At 47.7% G+C, this 25,122-nt stretch overlaps 1 protein-coding gene across 2 annotated transcripts in view; it reads left to right on the top strand.

The window, feature by feature from the left end:
• The first annotated feature begins 345 nt into the window (after window positions 1-345).
• Window positions 346-25,122, top strand: part of efhb (EF-hand domain family, member B) — a 111,231-nt gene continuing 86,454 nt past the window's right edge. For both annotated transcript variants that reach the window (XM_038797844.1, XM_038797845.1), the window contains exons 1-3: window positions 346-495; window positions 720-782; window positions 10,226-10,369. In XM_038797844.1, the coding sequence (XP_038653772.1) occupies window positions 421-495; window positions 720-782; window positions 10,226-10,369 (282 nt within the window). In that variant the 5' untranslated portion in view covers window positions 346-420. The remainder of the gene's footprint in view (window positions 496-719; window positions 783-10,225; window positions 10,370-25,122) is intronic.

Raw genomic sequence — 25,122 nt, 5'->3', positions numbered from 1 at the left:
AAGTTGAGGCCGGTTATGAAAGGAGAGAAAAAACACATTCCAGGCACATTCCATTGACTATGGCCCAAAGTAACCAGATGGCGAAAAAGGAAAATGCGAGAATGAAAACGTTGAGGTTTGCCAGGTCCTGAGGAAACATGTCGGAGGCGGGCTATTTGAGACTGAGGTGCTGATTGAATAGACAGCGCGTGTGTGTGTGTGTGGGGGGAGGGGTCCTCCCGCCTGGCCGGGGGGAGGGGGGGGGGGGGGGGGGGGTACTTCCCGCCTGGCCGCCTCTGAACCACTGAGCGGCCGCCGACTGGCCACGTGGAGAGCCGGTTGCCCGGCGACGCTAAACATCAACATTCCAGAGGAGGGGAGCCAGATTCCGGGCTGCGAGGGCTGACCTGTCCATTCAAACCGTCTCAAAGTGAATGCGGGATGGCGGGGTTGGTTCAACCCTTAACGCCCGTCTACACCGGGAGGTTTACCGATCTGGATCCCCGGCTGGATACAGTGTGTACCGCGCATCCTTCACCCCCTGCCTAACTTGTGCTCAATGTCAACCCGTGTTGACAATGCTTGCCCGTGTCAACCGCGGTGTAACTGCTGTCTATTTACTTCTGCAACTATTCACCGAAACATACCGGTCTTTATTTTGTTTGTTTGCCGCGAATGGAGAACGGAACCCAAAGATGGTGATGCTGTAGCCCGGTTGGTAACGAATGTTTCTTTTGCAGGCGGGGAAACTCGTACCGATTACTGGAAGCGCTGGGGAATGCCTGACAGAAATCCAGCCCAGGGTATGTAAACACGCTGCAACCGCGCCATTTCAGCAATACAGAAAGAATACTGACCTTTGTGTTTGCTAGACAGAAACATATTTATCCGCCAACATTCAAAAGTGTAGCAGGATTTAGAGTGTTCACGCGTACCAAATTAGTTAACGCTAGTTTAATCAAGAGCTTAAAAAATGTGATGGCTCCAAAAGCCAGATATCAAAAAAACAGATAGTTACAGAGGATTCGGTTACTAGTTTTTTGAGGGAATAAGGAAAACGTGACGGTTTTTACAGGTTTTAATGTCTGTTGAAAGGGGAAAACGAATCAATTTTTCTCCGAGGGGGAAAAAGTGGATTTCGTAATATTAAAGATGACCCATTGTGCTTTATAGCACAGACTTGACAATTAATCGATTTTTAGAGGAAAAACAAATTAATATTTAAATTTTCAACAAACCAAATGTTACCTCAACAACTATTCTTCCATTCCAAACATCCCACCATTCCAATTCACAAAGCACCTCCTCCAGACCAAGGTCATAGATAGACTTCTCTCCAGCCTTCCAAATTCAAGCTGGCATTCTTCACTGATGTTCACTTGTCAATTAAAGTTGGCACTGTTCATTCCCTGCAGTTTAGATAAACTGGTGTTCTTCCCTCCACTCCACCATTTCATTTATCCTTGTATCCCAGGAGCAGCAAACCTGTAGGCTTATCCCTTTACAGGCTGACTTCCCCAGGTTCAAGAAGTCATAGATGAAACATTGTGCTCCTCTGGAGGGGAATCCCCAAAATTAATATTCTATTCTACATATTGTTTGAGAACAAAGGAACAGGCCATCTTGGACTGGGTGTACTGCAATGAGAAAGGATTAGTTGGCAATCTATTTGTGAGAGAACCCTTGGGGATGAGTGACCATAATATGATAGAATTATTTGTCAAGGTGGATAGTGAGGTAGTTGATTCTGAGACCAGGATCCTGAATCTCAATAAAGGTAACTATGATGATATGAGACATGAGTTGGCTATGATGGACGGGAAACATTACTGAAAGATAGGACAGTGGACAGGCAATGGCAGTGTGGTGAATGTAATTTAGTAATTCACACTGTATTTACCAATACCATTGTAAGCGCAGTAGCATTATCCGACCACTAGGGGGAGTAGCTCTGGGAATGCTCAGGAGTTTGTACAGGGCTCCACCCTTGGCTCTGCCCACGACTCCTCCCCCTGGACTACTGTATAAATACCCTTGTCCAGAGCCAGCCTGCAGTTCATCGAGAGTTCAATGGGTAACAGGCTGGCTCCGTAGTAAGTAGATTAAAACCACTGTTCATATCTTAAAGCACGTGTCTAGTGAATTGATGGTTCCATCAATTTAATCTACTTGAGAACAGTCAGGATCGATCATGGAATCAGCCCTCAAGCCTGGACGCCTGGAACTCGACCCACAGGATGCAGAGGCAAAAGAAACCTTCTCCCACTGGCTGCGGTGCTTTAAAGCCTACCTGGCAGAAGCGAGCACAGCCGAAACAAGAGAGGGACAGAAGTTAAGTCTACTGCACGTGAGGGTGAGCCACAGAATCTCTACGCAACTAACCTCGACCGGTTCATATACTGCAGCGCTAGCAATACTCGATAAGATGTGTGTAAGGCCCATTAACAAAGTTTACGCACGCCACGTGTTCACGACTTGCCGGCAGCAGCCTACAGAATCACTCGCTGAATTTTTAAGAGAGCTCAATAATCTATCAAATGACTGTAACTATCAAGCGGTTACCGCGGCTGAACATAGAGAACTTGCTGTACGCGATGTTTTTGTAGCGGGCCTCAGGTTAATTATGTGCGCCAACGACTGCTGGAAAAGGGGGCCCAAGACTTAGAAACAACTGCGGAAATTGCTACCACGATGGAGGCCTCCTTCCGTAGCCTCACCTCGTTCCCCGCGGACCCCACGATCCAATCATGGGCCCCCCGATCAGCGACTCCCCCAGGCCTGTGCCACGCGGCCGCCCAGACACCATGCTGCCCCAGCCAGCCACAATGCTGCTCCAGCCAGCCAGTATGCTGCTCCAGCCTGCCATTTCTGCGGCCAGAATCAGCACCCGCGGTAGCACTGCCCGGCTCGCAATGCGACCTGCAGAAACTGCGGGCGGAAAGGCCACTACGTGAGAGTGTGCCTCGCAAAAAGAGCCCCAGTTTCCAACTCCCCAGTGGCACAAAGTAATCGCTCCCCACACCTGCAGGCCCACGGGGCCCGAAATGCTGCAGCCTATGCCCCGACCCCGCCCCCTCCCGCCACGTGCGATCCATGGGGGCCGCCATCTTGGCAAACCTCCACCACGCGACCGGCCACGTGCGACTCATGCGGGCCGCCATCTTGGACGCTATCTTCCTAGCCGCTCGCCATGTGCGATCCACGTGCCCGACCTGCATCTCCACGCTCAGACAACTCATCGGAAGAGTACGACCTCCCCGGGCGCTTGTCACGTGGCCCGCAACTCGGCGCAGTCACCTTGGATCAATCATGCCCGAAGCATCTGCGAAATTCGATGGCAGAGGTTCAAATCAGCGGGTACAACACACCATGCCTTTTTGACTCCGGGAGCACTGAGAGTTTCATACACCCAGACCTGGTAAGACGCTGTTCGCTCCCTGTTTTCCCCGTGCGGCAAACTATCTTGCTCGCTTCAGGCTCCCATTCTGTCCAGATCCAGGGGCGCACCGCCGCGACACTCACAATCCGAGGCGTTAGCTACTCAAAATTTCAACTCTACGTTTTGCCCGACCTCTGCGCGCCACTCTTATTATGCCTAGATTTTCAGTGTAACCTTAAGAGCCTCACCCTCAGCTTCGGCGAGCCCCTGCCCCCACTCACTATCTGCAGCCTCGCTACGCTGCGAATCTCCCCCCCCTCCTCTCTTCGCCAATCTCACAAAGGACTGTAAACCCGTAGCCACTCGTAGCAGGCGATACAGCCTACAGGATAGGGTATTTATCAGATCAGAGGTCCGAAGGCTTCTCAGTGAGGGGATTATAAAGGCCAGCAATAGTCCCTGGAGAGCTTAGGTGGTGGTCGTTAAGCCCGGGGAAAAATTCCGCATGGTTGTCGACTATAGTCAGACCATAAATAGATTTACGCTCCTCGACGCGTATTCCCTCCCCAGGATTGCAGACATGGTAAATCAGATCGCTCAGTATTGGCTCTTTTCCACGGTGGATCTGAAGTCTGCATACCACCAGCTCCCAATCCACCCGAAGGACTGCCACTACACGGCATTCGAGGCCGATGGCCGCCTCTTCCATTTCCTCCGGGTCCCCTTCGGCGTCACTAATGGGCTCTCGGTGTTCCAACGAGCAATGGACCGAATGGTGGACCAGTACGGGCTGCGGGCCACGTTTCCGTATTTGGACAATGTCACCATCTGCGGCTATGACCAGCAGGACCATGACGCCAACCTCCACCATTTTTTCCAGACGGCACAGAAATTAAACATCACCTACAACAAAGAGAAATGCGTTTTCTGCACAAACAGACTGGCCACCCTCAGCTACGTCGTGGAAAACGGAGTCCTGGGCCCAGACCTGGACCGTATGCGCCCCCTCTTAGAACTCCCCCTCCCTCATTGTCCCAAGGCCCTCAAGCGGTGCTTGGGCTTCTTCTCCTACTATGCCCAGTGGGCCCCTCAATATGCGGACAAAGCCCGCTCATTCTTTAAGGCCACACGATTTCCCCTGTCAGCTGAGGCACGCCAGGCCTTCAACTGCATCAAGGAGGATTTCGCCAAAGCGGCCATGCGGGCGGTGGATGAATCCACTCCATTCCAGGTTGAGAGCGACGCCTCAGAGGTAGCTCTAGCAGCCACACTAAATCAGGCAGGGAGACCAGTCGCATTTTTCTCCCGTACCCTCTCCGCTTCAGAACTCCCGTACACTCCTCAGCCGAGAAAGAAGCACAAGCCATTGTGGAGGCTATTCGTTACTGGAGGCACTACCACGCAGGTAGGAGGTTCACCCTCATCACCGACCAAAGATCGGTTGCCTTTATGTTTGACAACTCGCAAAGGGGCAAAATAAAAAATGATAAAATTCTTCGGTGGAGGATCGAACTCTCCACCTATAGCTACGATATTAAGTATCGACCCGGGAAGCTCAATGAGCCTCCGGATGCCCTATCCCGTGGGACATGCGCCAGCGCGCAGATTGACCGACTGAAAGTCATCCACAACGACCTCTGCCACCCGGGGGTCACCCGGCTCGCCCACTACATCAGAGCCCGAAACCTGCCTTTCTCCAACGAGGAGGTAAAAGCGGTCACCAGGGACTGCCTGATCTGTGCGGAGTGGAAACCATACTTCTATAGACCAGACAGGGCCCATCTGGTCAAGGCTTCTAGGCCCTTTGAACACCTCGCGATTGATTTTCAAAGGGCCACTCCCCTCAACTAACAAGAACGTTTACTTTCTAAACGTCGTAGATGAGTTCTCCCGTTTCCCATTTGCTATCCGTGCCCCGACATGACCTCCCACACATTCATTAGGGCCCTGCATAGCATCTTCACCCTGTTTGGTTTCCCCAGCTACGTGCACAGCGACCGGGGTTCGTCCTTCATGAGCGACGAGCTGCGTCAGTACCTGCTCGACAAGGGCATTGCCTTGAGCAGGACTACCAGCTACAACACCGGGGGAACGGGCAGGTGGAGAGGGAGAACGCGACGGTCTGGAAGACCGTCCTACTGACCCTCCGGTCTAGAAAGCTCCAAGTCTCCCAGTGGCAGGAAGTCCTCCCAGACGCGCTCCACGCTATTAGGTCCCTCTTATGCACAGCGACCAATCAGACACCTCACAAGAGTCTCTTCATTTTTTCCAGGGGCACTACCACGGGGGTCTCACTTCCGGCATGGTTGAGGACACCGGGCCCGGTACCCCTGAGGAAACACGTCAGGGCATACAAAACCGACCCACTTGTTGAGAAGGTGCGTCTGCTCCACTCCAACCCCCAGTACGCCTTCGTCGAGTTCCCTGACGGCCGTCAGGACACAATATCCCTCCGGGATCTGGCACCCCTCAGAAGGACCCCTCACCCTACACCTCATGCTGCCGCCCCCTCACACTTCCGAGCCCACAAGCTCGCTCCACCAGTTCCGTGCACCCGCACCGGCCAGCCCCCAGCGCCCCCAGTCCCCGGTCGAACCAGAAGAGTGTGAAGCTCGGACACAGCCCTCCCTGGAGTCCGCCATCGTACCCCAGCACACAACACCCATCCAGCCACCGCAAGAGGCTGCAACCCCGGTGCTCCGCAGATCACCGCGGACAGTTCGACCACCGGACAGACTTACTTTGTAGACCACCACCCCCGCTGGACTTGATTTTTTTGCAGGGGGCGAATGTGGTGAATGTAACTTAGTAATTCACACTGTATTTACCAATACCATTGTAAGCGCAGTAGCGTTATCCGACCACTAGGGGGAGTAGCTCTGGGAATGCTCAGGAGTTTGTACAGGGCTCTACCCTTGGCTCTGCCCATGACTCCTCCTCCTGGACTACTGTCTAAATACCCTTGTCCAGAGCCAGCCTGCAGTTCATCGAGAGTTCGACGGGTAACAGGCTGGCTCTGTAGTAAGTAGATTAAAACCACTGTTCATATCTTAAAGCACATGTCTAGTGAATTGATGGTTCCATCAGGCAGGCATTCAAGAAATGAATAGTTGAACTTCAAAAGTTGTTTATTCCTTATTGGTGTAAGAGTATAAAGGGGACTGTGGCCAAAATGGCTTAGAAGGGAAATTAGAGATAGTATTAGATTTAACGAAGAGGTATACAAATCAGCAAGAAAAAGCAATCCATCTGAGGATTGGGATCCGTTTAAAATTCAGTGAAGGCGGAATGGGATTGATTAAGAATAAGAAACTACAACATGAAAGTAAGCTAGCGGGGAACATAAAAATTGACTGTAAAGGTTTCTATAGGTATGTAAAGTCAGAAATGGGGGAATTCTTAACGGGGAATAAAGAAATGGCTGAGGAACTAAATTCATACTTTGCTTCTGTCTTCACATGAAGACATGAGTAATGTACTGGAAGTTCTGAGAAACACAAGATTTAGTGAGGAGCTGAAGCAAATTGTATTAGTAGAGAAATGGTTTTGGAGAAAATAATGTGATTGAAGGCGGATAAATCTCCAGGGTCTGATAATCTTCATTCCAGGGTACTTAAGGAAGTAACCCTAAAAATAGTAGATTCATAGGATTTTCCAAAATTCTTTGAACTCGAGAATGGTTCCTACAGATTGGAGGGTAGCTAATATAACCCCACTATTCGAAAAGGGAGGGAGAGAAAACTGGGAGCTATAGACCAGTGAGCCTAATGCTGGTAGTAGGGAAGTTGCTAGAGACCATTATCAAGGATTTTATAGCACAGTATTTGGAAAGCAGTGGTATAATCAGACAAAGTCTGCATGGATTAACAAAAAGGAAATCATGCTTGACAAATCTACTAGAACTCTTGGAAGATGTAACTAGTAGAATGACCAGGGAGACTGGTAGATGTGGTCTATTTAGACTTTTAGAAAGTTTACGACAAGGTCTCACTTGGCAAATTACTTTGTAAATTTAAAGCACATGGGATTGTGGGTAGTGTCTTGAGATGGATAGAAATCTGGTTAGGAGACAGGAAGTAAAACATTGGATTAATTGGGCCTTTTCCGATTGGCAGGCAGTGACTAATGGGACAGCGCAGGAATCTGTGCTAGGACCACAACTGTTCACATTATATATTAATCATATGGACGAGGGAACTAAATGTATTATCTCCAAATTTGCAGATGGATGGGAGGTTGAGTGAGTGAGCATATGCATGACAGATGCAATATAATGTGGATAAATGTGAGATTATCCACTTCAGTAGAAAAAATAGAAGGCAGATTATTATTTGAATAGGTGTAAATTGAGAGAGGTGTAAGCGAGTATACATACCAAATGGTATGTTGGCCTTCTTAGGAAGAGGATTTGAGTTCAAAATAGGGATATTTTACTGCAATTGTATCGAGCATTGTTGAGGTGAGGCCACATCTGGAGTATTGTGTGCAGTTTTGGTGTCCTTATATGAAGAAGGATGTTCTTGCTATGGAGGGAGTGCAGCAAAGGTTTACCAGGCTGATTCCTGGGATGGTAAGATTGTCATATGAGGAGAGACTAAATCGGTTAGGATTATATTCATTGGAGTTAGAAGAGTGAGGGGAGATCTCATAGAAACTTACAACATTTTAACAGGATTAGACAGGGTAGATTCAGAAAGAATGTTCCCGATAATGGGAGTCCAGAACAAGGGGTCATAGTTTGAATATAAGGGGTAAACCTTTTAGGACTGAGGTGAGTAGAAATATCTTCATCCAGAGAGTGTTGAATCTGTAGAATTCACTTCCACAGAAAGTAGTTGAAGCCAAAACATTGTATAATTTCAAGAAGTGATTCGGTATAGCTCTTGGGGCTAAAGCGATCAAGGGATATGGGGGGAAGGCTGAATTAGAGTATTGAACTTTATGATCAGCCACGATCATAATGAATGGCGGAGCAGGTCCGAAAGGCCGATGGCCTCCTTCTGCTTCTATTTTCTATGTCATGGTCTAGTTACTAGGGGGCCTTGGCACTCAGGCACCAACAGAGAGAAACAACTGTTGGAACTGAATCTAAATACTTTAACGTACTTATACTGTATGACATAATTTAATCCCTCTGTGGTGAATGTATTCACCATAATGCATGCATGATACCATAACCTGTGACCTGGGAGTGGTGATATGAACTACTTCCAGGTACTGTACTGTAACCCCGGTATGGCTCCGCCCACACCGGGGCCATATATAGGCCAGCCTCTTGTGGGCGGCATTCATCTGTACTACTGACTCTGGCTAGGCAAGTTCATGACTAATAAAGCCTACTGTTCACGCTCTCTCTGCCGCACTGTGAATTGAAGGTATATCACCTTCCTTCTTGACCATCCACTGTAGTGAAACATGCCATTGATATCTAAAGCAACTTCATTACAGCTCCCTTGCACAGCCATTATACCCACCATCAAAGCCTTATCTCTTCTACTCACTCCAGATGCCAGTGTCAGCAAACCTAATACAAAGATCATGGCCGGGATTCTCCGGTCGGCGACACCGAAATCGCGTTCGGCAATCGGCTGGAGAGTCCCCGTTTGCGCCAAAGCCGGGGGGGGGGGGGGGGGGGGGGGGGGGGCGGTGCCGCTTTTGCGATGCTCCACCCCCTCAAAAACGGCGTACTTGAACAGTACGCCACATGCTGTATGGTCGGCCTCAGGACATCACCTGAGGCCCTTCTCCTTTTGCGCCGTTGTTTCTGGCGTCAGCACTTAGTCTTCAAATCGGAGAATCTAATCTCATGACATTAAGTGAAACAACTTTAAGTGAATCATAGGCTCCCATTGGAATCAATGTTAATGCCAGAGTTAAGTTCTTTCGGATATTTCCTGCCCAGAAAAACAGTGTACAATTTGAAAGACTGTGCGATACATGTACAGCACTGTGCATTCCTAGATGAAGTAATTTGTAAAATAAATGCATCATGGAATATTAAATAAATAAAATGCTACATATAATATTTCAAAAAGTGTACTCACCTATAGTACTTTTAGTTTCACCAAGCTCCATCTAGTGGCAGATGTTGGTTGATGCAGATAACAGCTGATGTTCCAGGACTACCTGCACCCACCAACCTCTGTTACTAGATGAAGCCCAGGACTTCAATATGAGTTCAGAACTGGAGCCCGGAGCAACTGAAGGACAGAATCAGAAGACTAGGGTAAGAGCAGAGGGCAGGAGGCAAGACTAGGCGTGGATGGAGTGTAATACTAGGTTTAGATAGGGGAAGCAAGACCAGGGATGGATGGGGGAGGTGAGGCTGGGGGTTGATGGAGGAGGTGAGGCTAGGGGATGATGGGGGAGGCTCGGCTCGGCTCGGGATGAATGTGGGAGGCAAGGACGAGGTGGGGGAGGCAAGGCCAAGGAGGTGGAGGGGGCAGACACTGTCTGGATATAAGGGAAGAGCAGAAGTGAAAATAATATTGACAGAGGGCAGGATGAGAAGCACTTCGGAAAAGGTTGTGTGAGCAGGCGTGTCACAGAAGAGAAAGCATGTGGCAAACAACATTAAAGTGAAACTGGCAACGTTAAACATATTTATCGACACACTGCTTCTGGCTTGGGAAAGATAAATGTAAAATCCTGGCCAATGTCTGCTAAAATAGCAAACAAAATCATGCTATATGAATGTGGTAAATATTGTTCTCTCTCTATTATTGCCGGCTATAATTTCCGGTGTTATCACAGAATGTTCCAATGTTCACTTAACTATCGGTTAATTTATTTAAATTTAAATCAGGCATCATATCCTGATAAGTATCAGATCAGGTGCTACAGTTTTCTTATTGCTTATTTTCACAGGCTGTTACCCCACCCGTGGTAAAGAAGTTTTTGAATAGTAGCAGTCCCAAACCTGGGAAAGCTACGATATTCCATGGCAAAGCAGCTGATCCTGATATTGCATCACAATTGGAGCATGGGCTTCCTAGCAAAATTTCTACATCTGTAAGTACTAATTGAAATGTAGCATTATTACTTTGGTTTCATTATTAATAGATACTGTACTCTTTTTCTATCCCTGTTACACATTTATGTTTTTAGATATAAGCAATTGAAAATGTAGTAAATTAAGGTACTGGCACATAGTGGCTATTTTACTGGATGAGTAATCCAGAAGTTTTAACTAATGATCTGGAGACATGAGTTTAAATCCCATCATGGCATCTGGAGAATTTAAATTCAATTTGTTAACTAAACCTGGAATAAAAAGTAATGTAGACCATGAAATATTGGATTGTTATAAAAAAACTATCTGCTTCATCAATATCCTCAAGGAAAGAAAATTTGCCATGTTTACCTGGTCTGGCCCATATGTGACTTCACACCTAAGCAATGTGGTTGACATTTAAACTGCCTTCCGAAATGGTCTAGCAAGACTACCAGAAGACCTTGATATCAAAATTGCCAGTTTCCAGTGATTCATTATCAGACAGTGGCAAAAACACCAGTACCCATTATGGTACATCAGCAAAATGGACAAAACACCCATGAACTTCGATTTCCATGCAACCAAACTATAGAGTGGAAAGGTTCAAAAGTAGTTCTAATGAAAATCACAGGACGTGGGAAGACACGGTTTGAAGTGGTACTAGCTTGCATGGTTAATGGGATGAATTTAAAACCAATGGTAATTTTCAAATGTTAGGTAATTTAGACATTCTGAATTCTCCTTCTATGTACCCAAACAGGTGCCGGAATGCGGCGACTAGGGGCTTTTCACAGTAACTTCATTGCAGTGTTAATGTAAGCCTACTTGTGACAATAAAGATTATTATTATATTATTATAATCATTCTAAAAAATGAAGTTCCCTGCAGGAGGTTTTGTTCATGTCCATAACAGTAGTTAGATGGACGAGGATGGAGTAAAGCTGTGGATCAATAGTGTGTGGAATAGGTGTCCGCTGGCTTACGCAAAGACCATGGCTAATTAATGTAGGACATGTTCATATCAAGAGGTATTTGCAAAGAATGTACACTCAAATTGCAGTTGTACCAGGGATCTCACATCCGTAGTTCAACCTTTGGAAGCATGCCTAACCAAGCCTTCAAGGATCATGTTGCACCAACTAGAATAGGTGGATGGTTGATGGAGAAAAAACCTTTACAAAAGAGTGGAAATATGCATGCTTCTCCACTTGGAGTTGGAGCAACTAGACAGATGGGATGGTGGTGTTGTGCTGAGAGAATGAGTTTGATATGTGACCCCCCCCTTCCCCACGACTGAATGTGTGACAGCAGTGAAGAGAGATGACCATCACCATACCCTTTGCAGCCCAGTACAGGTACCGCTGCATCCAGGGACATCAACTGGAAAACACTAAGCTGGATATTTTTCTTTTGAAGCACACAGCCCATGACCTTCCCTGCAGCGGTGGTACACTGTGCTTCCAACAATTGCTTCTGCTGCATGCCCGCTGCTCTTCTGTACTGTCTCCTTTATATGCCTGAAGACTGAGGTCCAGATGGTCCGGGATTGCCTATCATCTATGACTTATAGAATAGAATCATAGAATCCCTACAGTGCAGAAGGAGGCCATTCAGTCTATTGAGTCTGCATCAACCCTTCTTGTGAGCACTCTATCCTTGCACACTCCCCCCCGCACCGATCCCCATAACCACATAACCTAGCCTGCACATCCCTGGACATTAAGGGGCAATTTAGCATGGCCAATCCACCTAACATGCACATCTTTGGATTGTGGGAGGAAACCAGAGCACCCGGGGGAAACCCACGCAGACACGGGAAAAATGTGCAAACTCCACACAGTCACCCAAGGCCGGAATTGAACCCACGACCCTGGCAGTTGGGAGGCAGCAGTGCCAACCACTGTGCCACCGTGCACCCCTATTTTCCTTTCCATTTTGCAGCAGGAATGTCTGCACTTTGTGATTCCTGCCTGCCAGTACCTGAACGTAAACAGGAGCCTTGAGATTGTTCCCATTTCTAAAGAGGACTTTGGACAACAGTGACGTTCACAAAGCACTGACACCCCAAACTGTTTAATGTATGCCACAGTAGCAGGCACCAATCCCATAATATGAGTCTGCATATATCTCCTTCCAGTAATACGTGTGCTATCCCTTAGATCCCTTTGTTTGTCAGAGTTTCATGCAGCCTGGTCAGGGTCAGGCTTCTCTCCCACTTCCATTGATTCTCTTCTTCATCCACCTCCTGGCCCTTCTGCATGATTTTGTGAACCCTTGCCCTTAACCCACTTACTCCTTGCACAGTCCTCCTTCTACACTGCTCCCTAGTGTTTGCCTTTCCACCTCCTCTTTGCCCCGGTTGAACTTCGGACCTTTGCTGTGGTGGTGAGCTGCGGGCTGTCTTGTGCACACCACTCTTTGGCAAGCGGGTTTGATGCACGCATAATTTCCCACTAGCAAAATTAGAAGGCCTGATGGGATTCCGACAGGCTGCTGTTTTAATGAGCACTCATGAGATGCAAATGGCGTTCGCACCACCTGCGTGGGGGAAGACTAGCCTGACATTGGGAGAATTGTTACGCGATTTTAGGCCTATGGGATTTTCTGCATCCATCTGCCACCAAAACCACCCCTAAGGTTACAGAGATCTCATAAGTCGATGGTTTGTGTAGCTTCAGGCTGAGCTCAGTGGCCCCTCAAGATCCAGAGTTGAGGCAGTTTAAAGATGTTGGTGGTCGATTTATCTTTTCTTTCGGAAACAGCAGCTGCTGGGGTTGACTTCTTTAAAAAAATCTCTGCCTGCAGCAGGTGCACAGTCAAACAACTGACAGGGCTCAAAATTGCAAGTTGGATGGGGAGAGCGAGGGAGGCCCACACAGAGATCTTCCACTTCAGAGTCTTTTCTGCCACTGTCTCTGTTCAGGAGAAAACCATTTCTTAAAAAAAAACAAAGATTATCTGGTTTGTGACAGGTTCCTCTTAGATCTGGCACTGTCAGATGCTAGTGACCTGAATTTGGTCATGGCTGGTGAATTCAAATAATAATAATCTTTATTATTGTCACAAGTAGGCTTACATTAACACTGCAATGAAGTTACTGTGAAAATCCCCTAGTCGCTACACTCCGTCGCGTGTTCGGGTACACAGAGGGAGAATTCAGAATGTCCAAATTACAATGGTTTCAACTTGATTAGATTGCGGCTGGATGAATTTCTCTCTCAACCAGAGTCCTTTGTCTGAAGTGACACTCAGCTGAGTCTGGATGTTCTGCAAATGGCTCAGGAAATGTGGTTCATTCACATTCTTCTCGGATGATTATCTTTGATGGGATCCCGCAGACAGGTTGGCACCATGTAATGGCTTTGGAATTTGTCATGTAGAGTGATGCAAATGAAACTGTCTGACTGGAATGTTGCTTCTGTCTTTTCAAAATTCAATCTGTGATTTGCATACAGTAAATACACAAAGTCATTTTTGACATAAGCATGGCTTCACAACAATTTGCAGAGTTTTTATTTTCACATTTCAAAATGCTGACGAATTGCATCAACACTGGTGTGTAGGTTGACTCCCATTTTTGGAAGGACTTCTCAAGGCATCAAAAGTTGACTTATACCAATAGTTTTGTTTTCCTGCTTTCAGGTACAAAGGCAGCAATTGTCAGTATGGTGATCGAAAACTGGTGAAGGTGAAAATGTGAAATGTACATTCTTGCTCATTTTTAACCTCAATCTGCAAATGAAAAACAAATAGGGTGTGTGCCAAGCAGAAGAAGAATTATTGGAATATTGTGGTAGCTAATTGGATAGTGTCAAAATCAGACACAGGGATTGCAATTTGGGGTTAACCTGTTAAACCTGTTGAATGCAATGCTGGCAAAATGACAAATACATGCTGCCTATTCATTTAATCATCACTGTCCAACCATCTCTAACCACCTTTCTGATTGTTGGACACATAAACAGGAGGCCAGTATCATGAGGGCCAACACCACATTAAAACAAGTCTGTACTGCTTAACACTCGCCTGCACCCTTTTAAGAGGGAGTGCTTTGTGGTTGGAGCAGGTACGGGGAGTTGGGATTGAAGAGGGAATGGCAAAACAGGGGAGCTACAGGTTTAAGGATCTTGACACTGCACTGGGGGTCTTGGTAAAGGAGATTAGATGAATTTATCTACTGGGGAGAAGAAAATGAAGGAAAGGCAGTGGAAGTGGATCACTGCAGGTCAGTGCCAGCAGTCTAGGACTGAAAGTTAGCATCACCAAGAAGTTCAAGTACCTCACACAAGTGGTCAAGGCCAGTAAATTAATCTTCAAATACTATATCCTGCCAACCGTACTGTAGCTTCAGATCGCCACACTCTCACACTCTCATCACCCACCTGTCAAACAATCTCTGTTAATCAGCACAGATATCTAATATTCATATGCTTCACTTCACTCTCACATATTTAGCACTGCTGCAAGCCTCAAACCTCCATCTCACAGCTTGCACACTCTTCCACCAATTCAACCATGATGGCCACAAGAGCCAAACGGATAACGTGAAGCTCACTGACAAACTTCTTCATCTTTGTAAGCATATGGTGACACACAGTTGGAGACAACAGGCATTAACCGGGGATGGAGTGGATGGGTTGGCAGGAAGTTGAGGTGGAAATCAGGTGCACCTACATGCCAGATCTGTTGGAGTTGCTGCTGGCTTGGCCTGGCCAGAGGAGGGACTCAAAGCATCAAGGTGATGATATTCACTATATGATCCTCCTCACATTCCAATTTTCCCTCATCTCACCCTCCATTGATGATATAAAAATTCACCTCTCACATTCCCTCTACAGCCTCCCCCTCGCCAGACCACAGATATAACCTTATGTTTTTTCCTTTCAGAGATACAACCTGCCTAGTAGAGCAACGCCTAATTGAGGCGAAGAATGAAGACACACTATCATTTGATTTAGCACTCGCAACTAGCATGTGGGTGGGGATGCACAGGCTTAGGAACTATGAGTTGCAAATACTCCACATCACATCTCATTAAGGTGCTAGTGTACACTATTTATGCAAGTGTTGTAACATTGACAATCATGGTGCACCATACAACTATATATGAAATTATAGCTTCTTAATCTTGCATTCCCTACCACTTCTTCCAGGTGCTTCCCCAACAGCTGCAGCAGTGATGGAGGCAGCTTGCTGACCATTTTGCCCTGTTGTCTTGGATGACCTTGGCAGGTGTCGTCTAGAGACCTGAGGCGTGCAGGGCCTTGGCTTGCTTTGGCTGTCCTGCGGTGGCAGAGGAAGAAGCTGAAGGGGTCACAGGCATGGGGGATTCTGAAGGGTTGGACACCCTCAAAGAATGTGAATGGAGGTCCTAGGTTCTCCACAACATCTACCAACCTCTCCTTGGAGACCTCCATGCATGCATAGTTCGGAATCACTTCATCAGAGAGCAGGCAGATGGACTCCTCCGTCTCATGTGCCACTCTGTTGAGGGCCTCTGTCACCTCTGCCTGATGGCTCCCTGGCTCTTGTTGCATCTCCAGCATCTCGTGCAAGGCTGAACCCAGAGGCTTATCATCTGACTTGGACTCTGCAGATGCCTCTTCTCAGCAGTCTTCCAGGTGCTAATGACCTCTCTGACCTTGCCTCCTCCTTCTAAGGACACGTCTCCATGTATTGACCACCAAAATGTTATACCCTGCCTGAAGTAGATCTAGTATCCACTGAGGTGAAGTGTGTATCTCTGTGCTGGTGGATGGTGTAGGTGACTGCTGTGACACCTACAGGTGCACTTTCTTCCTCCTTCCCCATCTCTTTGGTCCTCTGTGAGCTGGAGGACGTGCTGGACAGGGCTTCCTCTTCTGGTCTTGCCCACTTTCTGCTGGCACCTTTGAGTGAGCGAGGAGAGAGTGAATGACTGCCTGAGCTGTCTCCAACATGGAGGAATGATTGACCTTTGGGTTTCCATGTGACTACTTTAAGCATGGGTCGGTACTGGATGGAGGCCGCCCGCTGATCTCTCCACCTGCACAAGTGCATCCGGTTCCTCCCCTGCCAGCTTGGCTGCCCCTTCCTTAAATTCTTGAGGTCATAACTCCTGTCTTCTCGCTCTCTCCTGATGTGCCTTAACATTTCCTGCACAAAAAGAGAAGATGGGGTTGAGAGCAATTGGGTTTCATATATCTTTCCCGAGCTCCCAGTCTTAAAAATAACTCACTGGATTGTGTGTCATGTGATTGAAGCAAATGCAGGTTGTTCTTAAGAGTTCTGGGGCAGCACCCTCCAGAGCGGTGAGCCTATGCAGATATAAGGATAAGGTTCAGAGAGGCGTGTCATTAGCGGTGCTTGTTGGTGCCCTCAATGCCTGAGCCCAATCCCTCCCCTGACAGATAGCATCTGTATTCTTTGTGTGGAAAGGGTCAGGGACCCACAGTAGCCTCTCCACTTTCAGAGTAGCTGGACTACAGTGCGCTATGAGACATCACCGTGCCACATTGAATAGCTCCTCTATGCAAGAGCTGCATAGATGGTGCCTTTATCACTGAGGCCCATGTACTCCTTACCATTCGGTGAGCAGAGTGTGAGCAGTTGAGTGTCCCTTACCTTGGCGGCGGGGATGAGGTCATTTATCCATTCCTGTCATTGCAGGGCATTTCTCCAATGGAAGCCATAGGCACTGACCACACTGAAGACATCCTCCCTTGCAGGCATCTAACCTCTAGGTACAGCATACTTCTCCAGGGCTAAATTGCCTGCTTTGAAAGCAGACCAAGGCAGGCCAGCAGCACGGTTCAATTCCCATAACAGCCTCTTCGAACAGGCACCGGAATGTGGCGACTAGGGGCTTTTCACAGTAACTTCATTTGAAGCCTACTTGTGACAATAAGCAATTTTCATTTTTCATTTCCTGACCTTCACTTCATTGAGCAGCACATCACAGGAAGCAACACTGAATCTGGGGACTGAAGCTCTCAGGGATTCATTTGCTTTACCTCGTCCTTTAATGGGGGGTTTGTTACAAAGAAGTTTATGTGGCACCCAGATATGACAGAATGGCATGTGCCATCTAACTTGTCCTGCTGCGCAATACGCCATGAAATCCCCAAATGCATAATTATTAGGCCAGCATCATGCGATTTGGCACAAATTCCTACCAGGCTCGGCAGTGAGAAACATTCCCAGTTCCTGCCCCCCTCCGCGGGATGTAGGCCAGGAATGGAAAATCTCAGGCTATATAACCTCTTTGTGGGAACACAGAATGAGGGCTGTGCCTGCATGCAGCTGAGAATCAGAATACATTTTACTAAAGTAGGGCAGGAAAAAAATCAAAAAGCTAATTAAATAATAGTTAACTTCAATGAAACCTAATAATACTTGAAAAACACTTTTCAAGACTGGGCAGGAAGGAATATTAAAGATGAACTTGTGGGGAAACTTTTACTTGAAGTGGGGCAATACGTCATGTTAAGAGTTAACTAAGCTGAAAATCTTATTTAAATGGCGGCACGGGTGGCAGAGTGATTAACACAGCTGCCTCACACCGCCATGGACCCTGGTTCGATTCCAACCTTGGGTCACAGTCTGTATGGAGTTATCACATACTCTCGTGTCTGCGTAGGTTTCCTCTGGGTGCTCTGGTTTCTTCCCACAGTCCAAAGATGTGCAGGTCAGGTTGATTGGCCATGATAATTGCCCCTTAGTGTCCAAACGATAAGGTCAGGTTAAGGGAATAGGGTGTGGTGTGGGTGTGTGTAAGATGCTCTTTCAGAGGGTCGATGTAGACTCGATGGGCTGAATGGCTTCCTTCTGCACTGTAAGGATTCTATAAATATTTGCCTCACGTGGTAGTAACTAACATGGTAATATTCAAAGCTGAGAAAAGGGGGAGTAAGGGCTCTTTCAACTTCATTGACAAGAAATATCAGTTATGGTGAGCAGGTCCACTGCCGCCTGTTTAATGCACTGTTGATCTTGGAAGTTTGGCTCAAGGATTTAATACCACTTCTATTATAGGCATTAGAGGAGAAGTAACAGAGTTCTGAAGGTGAACAATTTAAAAGATTGTAAGCAGAGTACACCTTTGCCCCTATAGAAATGCCTCATCACTGTAACTGAGCAAATGGAGTTAGCAGCAAAATAAAGTTTTCCAGGCAGTATTTCACTATTCAGATCAAAGTCTGCTTTGCACAGCAAGCATTTTTAAAAAGTATTTTTATTCAAAATTTTTAACCGTTAAACATTTTTAACATTTAAAGCACACAACTGTACAAAATAAAACAAACACACCCCCCCCCCCCCCCCCCCCCCCAACCCTGCCACCAGCTGACGGCAACCAGCTCCTTGAAATGTAGTATAAACAAACCCCACCTCTTATGGAACCCCTCACTCCCTCCCCCCCAGAGCAAATTTCACCTTTTCCAAGTGCAAGAACTCCATTAATTCCCCCAGCCATACTGAGGCACAGAGTGGAGAAACTGACCTCCACCCCAACAGGACCCACCTGCGAGTGGTGAATGAAGTGAAGGCTGAAACATCTGCCCCGCTCCCGTCTGCAACTCTGGCAAGTCTGACACCCATGTATGACCCCCACGGGACTGGGCTCTAAGCCCACATGCACTATTGTGCGACATGGTGCTGAAGAATGGCCTCCAACATTCCAACATTTCTCCAACTTCGGGCAGGACCAGAACATGTGTACGTGATTGGCTGGGCCCCTTCCACACCGCTCACAAATATCCTCCACTGTCTCGTACAACTGGTTCATCATCAACTTCATCAGATGCGCCCTATGTACTAACTTTAGCTGTATCAACCCCAGCCTTGCGCACGAGTTTGAGGCATTCAACCTCCACAACACCCCACACCACAACCCCACCTCCAGTGCCATCCTCAACTCCTCCTCCCACTTGGCCTGAACCCCCTCCAGAGATGCCATATCTTCCCCGAAATCCTCCCATAGATCTCCGAGATGACCCCCCTCCAGCCCTGTCATTGACTGTATCCCCCCAACAATGAGGAGGGCGGTACCAACTGAAAAGTCGGAAAATCCTTTTTTGCGAAATCCTGCACCTGGATTTACCTGAAAGCCTCCCCCCGTGGGATCTCACATTTCCCCCCCTAGCTCCTCCAAACTCGCAAAGCGCCCTTCTAAAGCAAGCCCTTCATTTCCATTATCCCTCTCTATTCCCATCCCCAAAACCTAGCATTCATCCTTGTTGGCTTAAACCCATGGTTCTCTCGGATCGGCATAAACTTCAACACCGCTCCCAACCTAAAGTGCTGCAGAAATTGCCTCCATATTATTAGCATGGCCATCACCACCAGACTCCCCGAGTACTTCCCTGGGGCAAACTGGAGCGGTGCCGTCGCCAGCGCCCGCTACCCCGTCCTCTTACAAGAGCTTGCCTCCATCCTCACCCATAAAGCCTCTGTCTCCCTACTTTAGCCCTGCATCTTCTCAGCGTTCGCCAGCCAATAATAGTACAGCAGGTTTGGAAGGGCCAGGCCCCCTGACTGGCACACTCGCTGAAGTACCGTCCTCCTAATCCTTGCCACCTTACCTGCCACATAAACAATGAGACCAACCTATCCACCCCCATTAAAAACAATTTTGGCAAAAAGACCGGTAGCCACTGAAATGAAATTTAAAAATGCAGCAAAATGTTAATCTTAACCGCCTGCACCTGGTTTGCCAACAATAGCGGAAAGCTATCCCGCCTCAGTAAATCTGCCTTGACCTCACCCACCGGACAAGTGACTTTCAATGTACGGAGCTGAGCTCAGTCCCCAGCCACCTGCAAGCCCAGATACCTAAAATGGGTTGTTGCCACCCGAAATGGCAACCTCCCGCCTGACACCCACCCCTGGAGAAGCCACCACAAAACTCTCACTTGTTCCCAGATTTAACTTGTAGCTTGAAAAAGCCCCAAATATCCAAAGCAGTCCCATTATATCCCCCACTGAAGAGCCCGGGTTGGAGATGTACATCAACAAATCATCAGCATAGAGGGACATCCTATGCTCCATTCCCTCCCCCCTCCACTATCCCCCTCCATTTATCCGTGCACCTCAGCGCTATGGCCAAAGGCTCTATTGCCAGGACAAACAGAAGGAGGGACACCCCTGCTTCATACCTCTAACAGAAGGAATCCTGAATTAATCTCATTTGTGCGCACACACATTATCGGATCCTGAGACACCAATTTCACCCACGCCACAAATTTAGGCCCAATCCCAAAACTCTCCAGCACTGCAAACAAATAGCTCCACTCTACACGATCTAATGCCTTCTCCGCATCCAGTCCCACCACCACCTCCAACTCCCTCCCTTCTGCCAGAGAAAGCACAACATTCAACAGATGCCGCAATTTTGGTGACAACTGTCCTTTATGAACCCCGCCTGATCCTCCCCAATCACCTTCGGAAGGCCAACCTGAGCACTAGCATCTTCACCAAAATCTTGGCATCCGCATTCAATAGAGATATTTGCCTAAACGACCCATACTCCACTGAACCCTTGTCCTTTATAAGCTGCAATGAAATGGATTCCTGTCCCATTGTCTCTGGCAGTGCCCTTTTAGCCAATGTGTCCTCAAAACATCTCTGCCAACTTATCCAGAAACCTTTTCTTAAAACTCCACTGGGAAACCAATAAGCCCCGGTGTCTTGCTCGTCTGCATCTTCCCTATCGGCACCCGCACTTCCTCCACCCACACTGGCTACGCCAACCTTACCCTTTCCTACTTCGGGACATCCCAAAATTCCTGAAAACTCTCTCATGTCTGACTCATCTTCTGGAAGCTCTAACTTACACAAATTCTCATAGAACACATCAAATGTCTTGTTCACCTGCTCCGGTGCCACCACCAGCACCCCTGTCCCATTCTGGACCCAAACAATGTCTCTTGCTGCCACCTTCTGGCGGAGCTGGTCTGCCAAAAAGCAGCTGACCTTCTCCCCGTACTCGTGCACGGACCTCCTCGAGCACCTCAATTGCCTGTAATTCCTTCCTCCTCACCAGAAGATCGGGAGTCGGATCCTCTGCATACCCTCTATCCAACTCCAAAATCTCCTCTACCAGCCACTGCCGCTCCTCTCTTGCCCATCCTTCCACTTCAGTCTTAAAGGAGATGACCTCGCCCCTCACCACTGCTTTCACGCCTCCCAGGCCACTGACTCTGGTACCTCCCCATTTCTATTAAACCTTACATAATCCTCAATTAACCCATTCTCCAAGATCACATCTATAGGGCAGCACGGTAGCATTGTGGATAGCACATTGGCTTCACAGCTCCAGGGTCCCAGGTTCGATTCCGGCTTGGGTCACTGTCTGTGTGGAGTCTGCACATCCTCCCCGTGTCTGCGTGGGTTTCCTCCGGGTGCTCCGGTTTCCTCCCACAGTCCAAAGATGTGCAGGTTAGGTGGATTGGCCATGATAAATTGCCCTTAGTGTCCAAAATTGCCCTTAGTGCTGGGTGGGGTTACTAGGTTATGGGGATAGGGTGGAGGTGTTGACCTTGGGTAGGGTGCTCTTTCCAAGAGCCGGTGCAGACTCGATGGGCCGAATGGCCTCCTTCTACACTGTAAATTCTATGATCTATTCTATAATCTATCGAATGTGAAGTGTGGCCTGAGATAAGAATCGCAGAATCGTCCCAATTCAGGGTATATATTTTAACAAGCACCACCAACCTCCTCTCCAAAGCACCTGCTGCTATTACGTACCTACCCCCCTGGTCAGCCAGCACCATATCCATCTGGAACCTCACCCTCTACAGCAAGCATTTTTAAAGAACATCCAATATCTTAACAACCCAGTGATTAATAATTAGCTGAATGGGTGGGAAGAGGCAAGCAATATCCTCACAGTCTGAAAAATTGCTTCTTATTTCAGACTTGGCAGAAAGCCTATTGGAGTTTTTGCCAGGCATGAAATTCCTTTAATGCCTCTGACAATCAGGCAGTTAGCTCATTTCAATTATTATCCAACACTCTACCCACACGGTATCAAGACAAAGCTTTCTGTGTTGTTGCTGAGTTAAAATCAACATGTAAAGATGTAATACAATAGTGCTCTAGAATGATAATGTCAATCAAAATGGGCAGCACGGTAGCATTGTGGATAGCACAACTGCTTCACAGCTCCAGGGTCCCAGGTTCGATTCCCGGCTTGGGTCACTGTCTGTGCGGAGTCTGCACATCCTCCCCGTGTGTGCGTGGGTTTCCTCCGGGTGCTCTGATTTCCTCCCACAGTCCAAAGATGTGCAGGTTAGGTGGATTGGCCATGATAAATTTCCCTTAGTGTCCAAAATTGCCCTTAGTGCTGGGTGGGGTTACTGGGTTATGGGGATAGGGTGGAGGTGTTGACCTTGGGTAGGGTGCTCTTTCCAGGAGCCGGTGCAGACTCAAAGGGCCGAATGGCCTCCTTCTGCACTATAACTTCTATGGCCAACCCAATAAGATTTATTTTCAGAATTGTCTATGATTATCAGAAAACACATCAGATACAGAGTAAAATACATCAATCTTCTAACCCTCGGTTATATTCAATTCATGTTCAATAACAGCCCAATCTACTATTTATATCCAACTTTTAAAAAATGTTCATGGGATGAGGGCATCACTGGCTGGGCTAGCTTTTATTGCCCATCCCTAATTGCCCTTGAACAGAGTTGCTTGCTTGGCCATTTCAGAGAGCGTTTAAGAGTCAACCACATGGCTGTGGATCTGGAGTCACATGTTGGCCAGACCAAGTAAGGGTGGCAGATTTCCTTCCCTGAAGGACATTAGTGAACCAGATGGGTTTTTATGACAATCCACAATAGTTTCATGGTCATCATTAGACTTTTCAATTCCAGATTTTGATTGAATTCAAATCTCACCATCTGTTGTGGTGGGATTCAATACAGGTCCCCAGATCATTACCATGGGTCTCTGGATTACTAGTTCATGACAATACCATTATGCCACTGTCGCCCCATAAACTTAAGGAGAAAATGGAGGGGATTTCCAAGGGTCTACTAGCCAGGTCTACTAGATGAAGAAAAGTTTGAAAATTGAGCAGGCCAAAGTGCACTCCTGTTGAGAAACCTGTCTGATTTTCCTTCTATTAATTGAAGTATCTTGCTAGAACACAAATGCAACATGTGTTTCGGCAGTATTTGTTGAACAGCCTGTGAGCACTAGAGACAGCAGGATTGCGAGTTTTACTGTCATAGTAAAAGTGTGTTTTGACATACCTTGGCTGAGCTTTGCAGTGACCTGCAGAAAGCACTTCATTAATTACCAGTGTGAATTTTGCAACTGCAAACCAATCAAAAGTGGGCATGTGATTACTTTGAAGTAGATGTATTAGTGCAAATGTCTTAAACATGCCTAAACTTGCTGTTAGGCTGTGGAGCTGTTCTATGTGTGATCTGAAGATGAGAGTAATGAATTACATTCAAAGCAAAGCTCAGAAGTAAACCTTTATTTGGAAACCTTGTTTATTACTGATGTTTCATGAAACCATGCATGATTTAGGCAAACCTAAAAGGTCAGGAGGCATGTGTTGGAACTAATGACATAGGTAGAAATAGTGTTGATGTTATTAGGCAACCCTGTGCCGGGCCAGAGAATCGCCGTAACCGCGCCACGCCGCCCTGACGCCGGCACACGATTCTCCGAGGTGCGGAGAATCGGCGGCATTTGTGCCTGCGCGTTTGGTGCGGCGCCGGTCACGGGCCGCTGTCCGCAACCGGGCTGCCGATTCTCCGGGCCGGATGGGCTGAGTGGCTGCGTGGATATGGCAGAGTCCCACCGGCGCTGTTCACACCTTGTCGCTGCCGGAGGGAACTCTGCTTGATGGGTTGGGGGGTTGCCTGTGGGGCGGGAAAAAGCGCTCATTCACCTGGGAGGGCCTCCGATGGGGTTTGGCTCGCGATCGGGGCCCACCGATAGGCGGGTCGGCCTCGCCACCCCCCCCCCCCCCCCCCCCCCCCCCCGGGGCCTACCTTGTTGTGCAGCCGGCCCCTGAACTCCCACACCATGTTGCGTCGGGACCAGCGCACTGAAGAAGTCGCCCACGCATGCGCGGGTTGGCGCGACCCAACTGCGCATGCAGGCAGGATGTAAGGCTGGAGTGGCGTGAACCTCTGCAGCACCATGCTGGCACCCTGTGGGAGCCTGAATCCCTACTGCCCGCACCCATTTTGCGCCATCGCAAAATGCGACGACATTCACGACGGCACAGACACTTAATCCTGCGATCAGTGAATCGCGCCCAGGACCTCAATGGTGGTAATCTTCCAGTGTCACTACTTTTAGTGAGTTTAGAATAGGGAGTATTTCAGATTGTTGGAACATTGGGGCCTCTTCTGGCGATGTGGCATCTGTATATGATTGATGATTGCACCCAAATGGAGCCAGGACCAATGTTCTCACTGAGAGGTTAGAAATATAGAAAATAGGTGCAGGAGTAGGCTATTCGGCCCTTCGAGCCTGCACCATCATTCAGTATGATCATAGTTGATCATGCAAATTCAGTATCCCACTCCTGCTTTCTCTCCATACCCTTTGATCCCTTTAGCTGCAAGTGTCACGTCCAGCTCTCTTGAATGTATCCAACAAACTCGCCCCAACAGCTTCCTGTGGCTGAGAATTCCACAAGTTCAAAACACTGAGAAGAGTGTTATGTTTCTTAAATGAATGCTAGAAGTCGTTCAGTAGTTGAAAGATGGTTTATTGTGCTCCACAGTAAATGACTTTGTTAGCTTTTACTTACAGAATAGCA

This window comes from Scyliorhinus canicula, chromosome 5 (assembly GCF_902713615.1).
Source record: "Scyliorhinus canicula chromosome 5, sScyCan1.1, whole genome shotgun sequence".
Taxonomy (NCBI): domain Eukaryota; kingdom Metazoa; phylum Chordata; class Chondrichthyes; order Carcharhiniformes; family Scyliorhinidae; genus Scyliorhinus; species Scyliorhinus canicula.
Note: the sequence above shows the minus strand (reverse complement) of the source record. Positions and strands in the feature narration are given on the sequence as shown.